Genomic DNA, 13,758 nt, shown 5'->3' with positions numbered 1-13,758 from the left:
AGAAGAGATCATAGCCTGGATGTTGGGGGTTCACGATGATCAATGCTGCTTTCTCGTGCAGCGCTCCTTGTAGATGTGCTCGGTGGTGAGGACGGCTTTTGCTGGGATGGACTGGGTTGTATTCACCACCTTTGTAGTGGTACAGCCCAGTGACAATATAAAGTAACCAATGATGCGATTAATATTTGGTCTTCCTGAGTCACAGATCCGTATAGTGTTTTTTAAAGCACCTTGCAGTGTTGTGGCAAAATGTGGGCAAATCTGCAAGTTCAGTAGTTGACTGTCAAAATAATGAAGTTCTAGCAATGACCTGAAAAGCTGGCATGATACACTGCTTGTAGTGACACACCAGCTTGCAGTCCATGAAGGCAAGGGATCATACAGCAGGAGAAGAAGTGGTACCTTGTTTTTGGAAGGAGCTCCCTCCAGTTATCCCTAATGGCCAGATGATTGTAGCTAGAGATGCAGACTATGAAAATCCCAGTTCCGACTCTGGTGTTTCAACAAGAAATTCTGCAGAAGTTGAAAACCACGACCTTGATATCTCCTATGTGTTGCTGTCTTAGATTGATACATGTGCTGGCGATCTTATATTGATATCTTCAAATATTCAAAGGATTCAGAGTATATTTATTACCAAAGTATGTGTGCTGTATACAACACTGAGATTCATCTTCCCACAGATGGTTTGGAGACCTAGAAGCATGGAAACAGGGTGCGAGCCCATGATTGACTCCATTTCTTGTCGAACATCAATTTTTTATCTTCTCCCTTCTGCCGTCTGGGAAAAGGCACCGAAGCATTCGGGCTCTCACGACCAGACTATGTAACAGTTTCTTCCCCCAAGCTATCAAACTCCTCAATACCCAGAGCCTGGACTGACACCTTACTGCCCTATTGTCTTGTTTATTATTTATTGTAATGCCTGCACTGTTTTGTGCACTTTATGCAGTCCTGCGTAGGTTTGTAGTCCAGTGTAGTTTTTTTTTCTCTGTGTTGTTTTTTCCGTAGTTCAGTCTAGTTTTTGTACTGTGTCATGTAACACCATGGTCCTGAAAAATTGTTGTCTCATTTTCACTATGTACTGTACCAGCAGTTATGGTCAAAATGACAATAAAAGTGACTGTACTTGACTTGTATGCTGGCTATCCCATTTGTACTATGTGTGCTTTGTGCTGCATATGACTGTTGGTACTGTGCTTTGCACATTGCCCCGGAGTAACGCTGTTTTGTTTGGCTGTATTCATGGGCATTCTTGCATAGCTCAGTAACAATTACATTCGAACTTGAGCTTGGACAAACACAAAGTGTTGAAGGAACTCAGCAAGTCATGCATATTCTACGAAGGGGAATAAACAGTCGACATTTTCGGCTGAGACCCTTTATCAGGACTGGAATGGAAGGGGACAGAAACCAGAATAAGAAGATGGGGGGAGGGGAAGGAGATGAAGGGTCTCAGACTGTAACATCAACTGTTTATTGCCCTACACAGACGCTGCCAGACTTGCTGAGTTCCTCCAGCATTTCCTGTGTGATTTTCCAGTTAACAAGGAATGAATCATGGAATGTCTCTACAGAGAGTTATGCAAAGGTCTGCTCCACAAACAACAGTTCATTACTGGTTAACGTATGCCTGGGCTGCGAACCGCCTGGTTGTACCGAAATCTGCTCCAGCAATATGGAAGTGGGAAAGTAGTACAAGAATAATTTCAACAGGAAGAGCTGACATAGCTTCAAATGAGAAAGGAAACTGCTGCAAGAACTCAGCATATCCGCCATCAATTGTGGAGAACAAAAACCTGAGTTATGATGCTCAGGTCAATGCCCCTTCTTCATCCGAAATGTTGACTTGCCTTCTCTCTCTCCATGAATGTTGTCTGAGTTTCAAATTTCCAGAAACTGGTATGTCTTGCATTTCATGGTACCAACACAAATTGCTCTCCTCTCTGCCTTCATTCATCTCCTATTTTACTCCCTCCCCCATAGAGATCAGCTGGAAATATAGCATTAAGTCAGTAGTTCCATTTCTTACCCTATTTTGATCAAGCTGACATGAAAAATATCATCACGATATTGTGCTCAATTATCGGTACATATGGTCATAAAACACAGAACACAGGACATTATAAAACATTACAGGTCATTCGTCCCATGATATTATGCTGAGTTTCTAATCCACTCCAAGCTCAATCTAACCCTTCCCTCCGACATAGCCCTCCAATTTTCTATCATCTAAGGATATCTTAAAAGTCACTAATGTATATGCCTCGCCCACGGTGCATTTCACGCACTCACTACTGTCTGTGACAACCCTTGTGTCATCTGCAAACTTGCTAACCCACCCTTCCACTTGCTCATCCAAGTCATTATAAAATTCATAAAGAACAGGGGTCCCAGAACAGATCCCTGAGGAGCACCACTAGTTATCGTCCTCCACGCGGAATACACTCTGCCTTCTACGAACAAGCTAATTCTGAGTCCACAGATCCAAGTGTTTCTGGATCCCAATGTCTCCTGACTTGCTGAACGAGCCTACCATGAGAAACCTTATAAAACACCTTCACTAATGGACTAGTTTGCTAAAGTTAGCATTTCTTAGCATGGCACATGTAATAATGACTTTATTTCAATTTCAATCTATGAACATGGATGTGAATTACCAGCTTAGAAGTAGTGGTCGCCTTCTGACCCATTTTGCTCTGATGGGTAGCTGTGGACTGTGGCTGTTTCTGCTTTGCTCCACTAGATGCAGCCAAGGAACCAGATGTAGTCTTGGACTGAAGAGAAGAAATCATAGAACTTAGCAAATTTAAGTGATTCAGATCACAAGAAAATTCACATTTAAATTTCTCATTTAAATCTCTCCCCTCTCACCTTAAACCCATGCTTCTAATTTTACACTCCCTACCCTGGGAAATAAAGCCTCGGGCAAGAGGTAGCGCCTGATTAGCCCCCCAGTCAGGGTCACGTACAGCCATGGGAGCAAGCGGTGGACAGTTGTATGAGCAGCTGGTGCATAACACAAGTCCTGGTTATGTGACCACTGGTGCCAAACAGACAATCACTGAAAAGTATTAATAATAGCTTGGGTCATCCGTCTTGTAAAGACACTGCCCAGAAGGAGGGAACGGCAGACCATTTATGTACAAAAAAATTTGCCAAGAACAATCATGGTCATGGGAAAGACCATGTTTACCCACATCATGTGACATAGCACATAATGATGATAATGATATCTCAGCCTCCTTCACATCAGGGCGAACAGACCCAGCCTTTCCTTTCTCTCCTCATAACTTAAATCCTTTTGTCTCAACAATGTCATTGTGAATCTTATCTGCATCTTTTCCAGCTTAATTACATCTTTACTCAAATTAAAATGATGTGTCCACTTGCTGGCATTGGTACACCTCACTGGCGAAAAGAGCCCTAAGCAGACTTGCAAAATTAACAGGCAACCCACCAGTCTGTTCATCATATGTAGAAAGATGAAGATGAACCTACAGTTATTTTTCCTTTACAACAAGGAATATTTTTAATTTTATTTAGAGATTCCACACGGAATAGGCTCTCCCACCCCAACGAGCTGCACTACCCCAGCGACACACCTATTTAACATTAGGCTAATCACAGAACAACTTATAATGACCAACTAACCTACTAACCAGTATGTCTTTTGACTGTGGGAGGAAACTGGAGCACCCAGAGGAAACCCACACAGTCGAAGGGAGAATGCACAAAATCCTTACAGATTGCACTGGAATTGAACTCTGAACTCTGGAGTGCCCTGAGTCTACTGGATGGCGTTTGTGTAGGTGGGCATAAAGGTTGGTATGAACATGGTAAGTGAAGAACCCATTTCTCTGTGTACAACTGATGTTATTCAAACCCATGGAGTTGTTGTTCATGGAATCACAAATTAATTGCTGGGAAGCAAGTTTGCTTTAATGCTTCATTAGAGTCAACGTTATACAGCATGGAAACAGGCCATTCAACCCAACTCATTCATGCCAACCAAAGTGCCTTTTTGAAGTTTTCCATCTGTATCCTGAAAGGCAAGTTTTTCCACACAGATTGTGGGACTGGGGGTGGGAGGGATAAGGAATGAATTCTAAATCCAGGAACCTCTACTGAACAGTGTGGTGATGGCACCTTCACCGGAATGGCTGCAGTGGTTCAAGAGGATGACCTACCAGTACCTTCATAAAGAAACTAGAAGTAGGTGGTAAATGCTGGCCTGGCCACTAATGCATGGATTCCTTAAAAAAGCAGATTGCTGATTGGTTGGATTTTTTCATCACCACCCAAAACAAATTCGTAGCCATTTGATGGAAAGGTACATTTTGTCAATTCTAGACAGGCATAGGGTAGCAGGGTGGAGATAAGTTTCTACCAAAGGTGTAAAAAAATGCTTCCCTCGCTAGCCTGCAGGTCACCCTTGGGCACCTGCTTAACCTCCCCCCAACACCCTGATCAGGGTCACGTGAACCATGGGAGCAGGTGGTGGATGGTCGGATGAGTCGCTGTTGCATATCACAAGTCCCGGTTACGCAACCACTGATGCCAGGCAGACAAACTCTGAAGTGGATTGATAATGGCTGGGGTCACCCGTCTTATGATGACACTGCCCAGAAGAAGGCAATGAATGGCACACCACATCTGCAGATAAATTTGCCAAGAACAGAGGATGGTGGGGAAGAAGGAATGAGCTGCCAGAGGAAGTGGTACAGGTGGGTATAACAACATTTAGAAGACACTTGAACAGGTATATTGATGGGAAAATTTGAGGGATATGGACCAAAAGCTGGCTGCCATATGATCATTGAGGAGTCCCAGGATTTAGACCCAACAACAGTGAGCTGACGTTTCCATACAGCAACGTTGTTGGTCTTGGATTTGAGACATCCAGCCTCAGGTGATCGACTGCCTCCTTTATTCTCGCCTCCACAATTCATGGATCGTATCAGTTCACGATATCGCTGGGTTTTTCCTTGCGCCTCTCTGTACATACGTCCTTGGTGGTGGGTAGGCTGGTGCCGGTGAAGTGTTGAGCAGTTTTGACTACCAGTTGTAGAGCCTTCCTGTCTGCCACAATGCAGTTTCTGTACTACACAGTGATACAACATGCTGGGATACACGCCACTGCTCATCTGTAGAAGGGTGTGAGTATTGGTGTATGTAGACCAGCTCATTTCAGCAGGCTGTACAGGTTCAGTCACCAAATCACCTTTCCATCAAGGTGCTGCAGAAGTATTAATTATGCATTGCAATTACTGCTGAATGTTCTCACCTTGCATGAGTCTGCCGATTTGTGTGTTCCTGCAGCTCCTGGCTTTCCCGATGTCTAGAATGGAGATAAACGGAGAGTTATTAATTAGGTGGAAGAAAATATGTATCTAACTTGGATAACTGTGTATACTGGCTGAGAAGTTAGCCATGGGATTATGATTGACTGCTGTCAGTCACAATACCACCTAAACGTAATGAGGGTTCCTTGCTCTTGGTAAAGGTAGGAAATGTGAAACAAATTTTAAGGTGTATACTGGAAGGGGAACTTGAGGCAACACACACCAGTCCTCATTAAGGGATCAGAGTGAAAAGGGTAAGCACTTTCAAGTCCCCAGCTATCAATATCTCTGTGGATCTATCTTGGGCCCAACATATTGATGCTGCTACAAAGAAGGAACGACAGTGGCTATATTTTACTTGGAGTTTAAAAAGAATTGGTATATCACCAAAGACACTTGTAAGTCTCTACAGATATAGTGTGGCGAGCATTCTATGTGGTTGTATTACTCTCTGTTATGTGGCAAGGGGTGGAGTGAGGGGGCACTGCACAAGGTTGGAAAAAGCTGCAGGTAGTTGTAAACTCTGCCAGCTCCATCATGGGGCATTAGCCTCCCCATCATCCAGGACAACTTCAAGAGGTGATGCCTCAAAAAAGCACCATCCATCATTAAGGACTCCCATCATCCAGGACATGTCCTCTTCTCTTCTTATTCGTACTGTCAAAGACAAGGTACAGGAGTTTGAAAACACACAAACATTTCAGGAACAGCCTCTTCCCCTATGCCATCAGATTTCTGAATGAACAATGAACCCATGAATACTACCTCAGTATTTTTCCCTCTCGTTTTACACTAGTTACTAATTTAATTTCTTTTTTAATATATAATTATGGTAATTTATAGATTCTATTATCATGTATTGCAATGTACTGCTGCCACATAGCAACAAATTTCACAATATATGCCAGTGGTATTAAGTCTGATTCTGATTGTTAATTATTCAATGTTAACCAGTAACACTAGCTGATTAATCATCTTTCACATCCACCTGCCAATCTTGGCAATGACCAACCACAATTTCTTACCCAATTTCATTATTTCTACTTTTCCTCAAAATGGAAGGCTCAGGAATAACCTTACCTGATTGTACCTCAGTAACACAAGATTTCACAATTTGCCGGTGTATATGCTACAGAGGCGAGAAGCCTGTCCAGTACCCCTTCGATCAAGATAAAATTATTCAGAAGAATTCAATCTGCAGATGGACAGCAGCACTGCAAAAGTTTGCTGAGAACTGAGAAGTCAAAACCAACCTTGGATCTCCTTGACCAACATGATTAAAGGACTGACGAGCAATCAGAAGAGGGACTAGAAGTGGCAGTGAACCCTATGTCACATACATAGGCTAAACACTCAGTGGCTACTTTTTAAAGTACCCCTTGTACCTAATAGGTAGCTACTGAGTGTATGTTCATGGTCTTCTGCTGCTGTAACCCATCCACTTCCAGGTTTGACGTGTTGTGCATTCAGAGATGCTCTTCTGCACCTCACTGTTGTAATGTTATTTCAGTTACTGTTGTCTTCCTGTCAGCTTGACCCAGACAGGCCATTCTCCTCTGACCTCTCTCATTAACAAGGCATTTTCACCCACAGAGTTGCCACTCACGTGTTGTGCATGAAAATCCCAGGAGATCAGTAATTTCTGAGATACTCAAACCATCCTGTCTGGCATCATGGTCGAAGTCATTTAGATCACATTTTTTCCCTATTCTGATGTTTGGTCTGAATAACAACTGAGCCTCTTGACCATGTCTGCATGCTTTTATGCAGTGAGTTGCTGCCACGTGCGGGGTTTTCTTTAGCTTCTTTATTAGGAGCTCCCCTTCCTTTTTTGTTCTCCAGAATAGGCAGACAAGCTCTCAGCCCTATTGTTAAACATACTTTAAAAATCTGGTTTCAGTTTCGTAGATTTTTTGAATTAAATAATTTTCTACTCTCTAGTAATATTTATTCTAATTTTTTTTTTAAACCATCAACTCTGGATAAGGCTTTTTTAACATGGAAAACTAAGGGAATAAATACCTCTTTAGATTTGTTCTTACAGGATTGTTTGATGTCTTTTTCGCAGTTAATGGACAAATATGACATCTCTAATACACATTTTTTTTAGATACTTACAGGTTAGGAATTTTTTACGTGATTTTCTACGGAATGATCCCTTGGCCTATCCTTCAAATTTGGTTTAGGCTATTTTTCAGTTTAAACCATTTCAAAAATGATTAATAGCTATAATTTATGAACAGTTAATGAATGCTCGCATGTCGCCTAATGATAGGGTTTAACGCACTTGAGAAATAGAACTTCAACATTCACTTTCAGATGATCAATAGAGTAAAATTTATTATCTAGTTAATAATTCATCTATCTGTGCACGCCATTCCCTAATCCAGTTTAAGATAGTACACAGAGCCCATATGTCCAAAGATAAATTGGTGCATATTTTTTCTAATATAAGCCCTATTTGTGACAGATGCCACGCAGAGGTGGCTACTTTGACTCATATGTTTTGGTCCTGTGTAAAGTTAAATGATTTTTGGAGGGATGTGTTTAGAATATTATCAAAAGTTATAGGTGTGGATTTACAACCCAATTCACTTACGGCAATTCTTGGGATTATTCCAGAGGAAGCAGGTAGAATTTCTGCTTCCGCTCAACATGTGATAGCCTTTTCAACTTTACTGGCTAGGAGAGCTATCTTGTTATACTGGAAAGATTCTAATCCGCCTACTGTTTTTTATTGGCTCTCCTCCATTATGTCATGTTTAAGTTTGGAGAAAATTAGAAGCCAGACGTTTGATACATCTTTTAATTTTGAGCAAATCTGGCGATCCTTTATTCAATATTTTAATATGATCGATCTACCTATCTATCTATCTTTATTCGCTTTAAGGAAAATCCTTATCCGCGAAGGTTCAGAGGTGACTGGAAGGATGTTTTCTCGCTTTCTTTTTCTTCTAATTTTATCCTCAAGTGGACTGCCCAATCTTTCTTTTCTTCTCTTTTTTTTTGTTCCAGTTTAGTTCAGTGGGGTTTTTTCCCCCTTTATTAAATAAAATTTCCAATCCTTTTCCTTTTATGATTTGTTAAAAGGAGTTGTGGTTTCTTGATCATATTGTGTATATATAACAGCGTAACATTATACCTATTCGATTTTGACAATATATACTTTTTTGCCATTTATACGGCTTTTGTATTATCCGTTTGCTAAACTCCTCTGATTTGTATATGTTTTTACTGGAAAATCAATAAAAAGATTGAAAAATGAAAATGAAATGCTGCCACGTGATTGGTTGATTAGATATTTGCATTAGCGAGCGGGTGCACAGGTGTACTGACTACCCCTGTATGTATAGAAATCTATACAAGAGATTATATACAACCTGTACAAAGCAGCTACACAGGTTGACTCTGTAGTTAAGAAAGCATACAGTGCACTGGCCTTCACTCGTGGAATTGAATTTAGGAGCTGAGAGGTAATTTTGCAGCTATATAGGACCCTGGTCGGACCCCACATGGAGTACTGTGCTCAGTTCTGGTCGTCTCACTACAGGAAGGATGTGGAAGCCATAGAAAGGGTGCAGAGGAGTTTACAAGGACGTTGCCTGGATTGAGGGTCATGCCTTGTGAAGATAGGTTGAGTGAACTTGGCCTTTTCTCCTTGGAGCGACAGAGATAGAGGTGTATAAGATGATGAGAGACATTGATCGTGTGGATAGTCAGAGGCTTTTTCCCAGGGCTGAAATGGTTGCCACAAGAGGACACAAGTTTAAGGTGCTGGGGAGCAGGTACAGAGGAGATGTCAGGGGTAAGTTTTTTACTCAGAGAGTGGTGAGTGCATGGAATGGGCTGCCGGCAATGGTGGTGGAAGCGGATATGATAGGGTCTTTTGTTACGCCTGTGCCCAACTCTGAGGGGCCGAAGGGTCCAAAGTAGCCCCCTCCTTTTTGAGAATCACAAGATCACTATTAATTCAGGTCAGGAGACCCAGGAAATGAGAGAGAGACGTTTGGAATGCCCTGGCCCTCAGCGATACAAAGCCACGGGAAACGGCCATTGTCTCTTGGAGACGGAATTGTGTATTGAGTACTATACTTCATGGAAGCCCTCAGGGAATGATCAGCAGGGGTTGGTTGAGGGATTGCATCATCCCGACCTGATTGACATCTGAGACCCTGTGAGTCAGGATAAAAGAGGGTCTGGGGAACAGCCCCTTTAGACGCACCCGGAGAAACGCTAGAAGTCCCGTGACAGTGTTTAATAGCGACAGCCGGTGGGGCTCGCGTGCGTCCTTTTCCTTGGCCTAGGAATTGGCGGGCGTCCACGGAACGGCTTAGCTAAAAGGACCGACTACAAAAAACAGAACTCTCGAAGGATCGACATCATAAAAAGGAAAAGCTGGCAAGTTTAAACATCTGTCTCTCTCGACTCCAACCAAAGGCTGCAGCCTGAATGAGCTAATGACTTATATTTCCATTGGACAATACGTTATCCCCTAGACAACGATAGAGCTTTTTGCTTATTGATTATTATCATACCCGCACTGTTAGAGTTAGTATTGACGACGTATATTATCTGTATGTTTGCATTGATATTATTTTTGTGTATTTTTACCAATAAATACTGTTAAAAATAGTACCATCAGACTTCAACGGACCTCTCTATCTTTGCTGGTAAGTGACCCAGTTACGGGGTACGTAACACTTTTAAGAGACTTTTAGATAAGTACATGGTGCTTAGAAAAATAGAGGACTATCAGTAAGCCTAGTCATTTCTAAGGTAGGGTCATGTTCAGCACAACTTTGTGGGCTGAAGGGCCTGTACTGTGCTGCAGGTTTTCTAAGCTTCTATGTTATATATGAGAGAGAAAAGCTGGATTAAGAGAAAGGAAAAAAGAAAAAGGTAAGAAGAGTTTAAGTTTATTACTTGGCATTTTTAAATGGTAATAAACTTTCAATTTAACACTTTATTGAAAGGGCAAGAGATGTTGATTAATGATTTTCACATCAGTAGAGTACTTTTACTTTAGTAATTACATGAGCTGATGTTCTACTCTGATTCAATGAGTAACTAATGTGCAAAACATGTAAATCTCAGGAAGATAAAAGACTGAGGGAGATGCTTTGCACAAGATAACAGGCAAGCAGCACTAAGTGGCAGTCTATTTGTGCTTATTCACAAGCCAAGCCGTTGGCAGCTGTTGGACTGGTCTGTAGAATTGTTATTTTTCTGGTAGTTATAGAGTTTCTTATGCTCGTTTGTGTTTGTATAGAACTAGACAACAGGGTGACCTGTTGGGGCACCCTTTGAGAGAAGGGTAGTGCAGTCTGAAGTGACCAGAGTGAACATTACATTTTCCTGAATGCCATTGGCATCACTTTGCTTTGGAAATTGAAGGGAAAAACCTCAGTTTATTAAAGAACGACACGTAGCAAGGCAAATATAGCTCCTCCTCGTTTAACAAGGACACTTTTGATGGCACCATTTCTGGTTGATCTGCCACCCTTGTGCCTCTCGTTGTCATTCTGGAGATGTTCAGTCCTTTCATCCGCCGTCTCTTCATCTCTTCTGCTGTTTATTCACTGTCGCTGATTCTGGAGACGTGGATTTCTTTGCTCCTTTGTCTCTTCCTCTCTCCTCCTCCTGTTCCTGGTTTTCTCATTCTGGAGACATGTATGCCTCTCCTCTTCTGTCTCTTCTTCTCTCATCTTTTTTGTCCTGATTCTTTGATACTGGAATCGTGCGGACCTGGCCTCATCCGATTCTTATTCTCTCCCTCTCCTTGCTGCTTCCCGAAGACGTTTGGCGTCATCTCTTGACCATAATGTCCCACTTCTCTTTCCACGCAGCATAATTAGGCTGACCATATTTTTTTTTACCCTAATGCTGGATAGAAGATATGAAGCAGTAACACCAAAGCTTCCAGGATGCTGATTATTCCTGATGTTGTTAGTGCTCTCCTAAGTGGACGTGATATAGTCACCGCTGTCCTTTGACTGCAGCAAAGGGTTTGATGGGTGTCTTGAAGTACGTCATTACAGTAAGATTTAATTATCTCTAATTGATGGGTGGCAGTTAGACCTGTCCCAATCCTGCACATGCTGATGGTGATTAGCAGAATGTGACTGCACGAAATATAGCTGCCCTGCCCTTTTGCTCCAGCTGGTGTCACTACTGTGAGCATCGTGAGTCGCTGCTGAGGCTGGCCGTGAGCATGCGTTGAGGTGTCGCGTCACGGTTTCCATCATGGCTGACATTGGATCTCGGGTGAAAGTGGGGCTGTAGATTTTGGGCGAGTAAGCAATTTTATACGAATATATAACCCTGAACATTGCCTGCACTCTGTAAGTTAGCGCATTTTAAGTCGATTTAGCCAAAAATAGTGCTGCTGTAATGCACCGTTTGCACTAATTGGCGGTCACAAACAGCATGAGAGTTTTAGTAGTATATAGATTACCCATATACATGTGAACATTCTAGTGGTCACAGTTACCTCAGTATCTTTCTGGAAACTTCTTTGTTTCAGTGGTGGGTGTCACATTACTTGGATCTGGCTATTTCATTGGTTAACTGCTGTCTGTTGGAATTTCAATGGGATTTACTGTTATCAGTGGTCAGTTATAAAACCAGCTAACCTTTGTTCTGTCTTCTTGTTCTCTCTCACCGCTCCTTCTCCCTTCGACTTCTTTGCTCTTGTAACACTTAATAAAACGATTGTAAGCAACAAGTTTTATGCCTCAGTCTTGATCACAAAAGCATCAGGATCCAACAAGCAAATAAGAAAGTTCATCACACGAGGAAGTCTGCAGATGCTGGAAATTCAAACAACACACACAAAATGCTGGTGGAACACAGCAGGCCAGGCAGCATCTATAGGGAGAAGCGCTGTCGATGTTTCGGGCCGAGACCCTTCGTCAGGACGTCAAGGAAGTTCATCGGTCACGTTATTGTTCAGCAAATCCTGGACCAAAGTGTGTTGATAATTTAAAATGGTGGCACCCAGGTGAAATAATCTTATTGCATGCTTCAGATGTTAACTCATGACAATGCTCATGTGGAATGCTGCAAGTCCAATTCACTGACATTGGCAGGCGGGAAGGGCCGTGGCCTTAGTCATAGCAAGGACTAGGCTTCAAGCTACGGTGTTGCCTGTTTACAGCCACCCAGGAGACAGGCATCAGAGTCAGTGCACTCCGCCGGAGGTGGGGTGGTGCAGCGTCCAAGTGCACCCTCCCCCACCCCACCATCTTCTTCACTCGGCAGAAGACAAGTCAAACTGGTTTGGCGGCAGACTTCTGCAATGTTCATGAACTCAGGATCTTGGACCTTATTTTTTGTGTGACTGTATGTTACTGATATCTTATAGGTGGCTTACTATCCTATATGTGCCTTGTGTTGTGTGTGACTGTTGGTACTGTGTTTTGCACCCTGATCCCAGAGTAGCACTGTCCTGGTTGGCTGTATTCATGAGTATTCATATATGGTTGAATGACACTTAAATGTGAATTATTTGAACTATTATTGTTGCTCATTGTGGTCCTCATCCTGATTCACGACATGACCTTTTGTTCTGATCACTCAATTTCAATTTTTTTTAAATTTTCCTCTTCTGATATTTGTTTTCCCTCATACAGTCTTATATTTTTAATAGTCCAACATCCTTCATTAAGATTGCTGATCTCTGAAATACTTGGAGTGAGGAAGCAAGTGAGCCTATGGACCAAGAACTTGAGACCGGACGGCATAACGAGCGAACAAAACAGGAGGCTGGGTGTATTAGTGGGTTGCATTCTGGAGCGGTAAGGTGAGCAATGAGCTCTTCGGTTGAGTGTGGTAGAGCTAGCTGGCTGCAACTACAGGTTGTCTGGTCAAACAAAGCATGACATTTGCGGTACAGTTATGCCTTCTGATTAGGTAGATCAGAAATCAGTCAAATCTGACGAAGAGGAGAGTAACCTTATTCAATCTTAAAACCACAGATATAGGAGCAGAATTAGGTCATTTGGCCCATCGAGTGTGTTTCTTCACCACTACCCCCTACCCCTCCACTTACCATCATCCATAAACTTAAACTCATCCAAATCATTGACATTCAACTAAAAAAGCAGTGGTCCCACTTAGAACACCACTAGTCACCAGCAGCCAACCGGATAAGGCTCCCTTTAACCCACTATCTGCCTCCTACTAATCAACTAATGCTCTATCCATGCTAGAATCTTCCCTGTAATACCATAGGCTCTTAATTTGTTAAGCAGTCTCTTGTGTGGCACCTTGTCAAAGGCCTTCAGGAAATCCAAGTACACAACATCCACTGATTCTCCTCTGTCTATCCTGCTTGTTACTTCTTCAAAGAATTCCAACAGATTTGTGAGGCAAGATTTTCCGTTGAGGAAACCATACTGACTATAGCCTATTT

At 42.3% G+C, this 13,758-nt stretch overlaps 1 protein-coding gene across 1 annotated transcript in view; it reads right to left on the bottom strand.

Annotated features, from left to right (window-relative positions):
• The window catches only part of cast (calpastatin), a 207,151-nt gene that overhangs the window by 118,751 nt on the left and 74,642 nt on the right, over positions 1-13,758 (bottom strand). The window contains exons 4-5 of the mRNA XM_073067621.1: positions 5,288-5,341; positions 2,661-2,777 (exon numbers count right to left, since the gene is read on the bottom strand). Coding sequence (XP_072923722.1) covers positions 2,661-2,777; positions 5,288-5,341 — 171 coding nt within the window. The remainder of the gene's footprint in view (positions 1-2,660; positions 2,778-5,287; positions 5,342-13,758) is intronic.

The sequence above is a fragment of the Hemitrygon akajei genome, chromosome 2, assembly GCF_048418815.1.
Source record: "Hemitrygon akajei chromosome 2, sHemAka1.3, whole genome shotgun sequence".
Taxonomy (NCBI): domain Eukaryota; kingdom Metazoa; phylum Chordata; class Chondrichthyes; order Myliobatiformes; family Dasyatidae; genus Hemitrygon; species Hemitrygon akajei.
The sequence above is the reverse complement of the archived record's forward strand: the minus strand, read 5'-3'. Positions and strand labels throughout refer to the sequence as shown.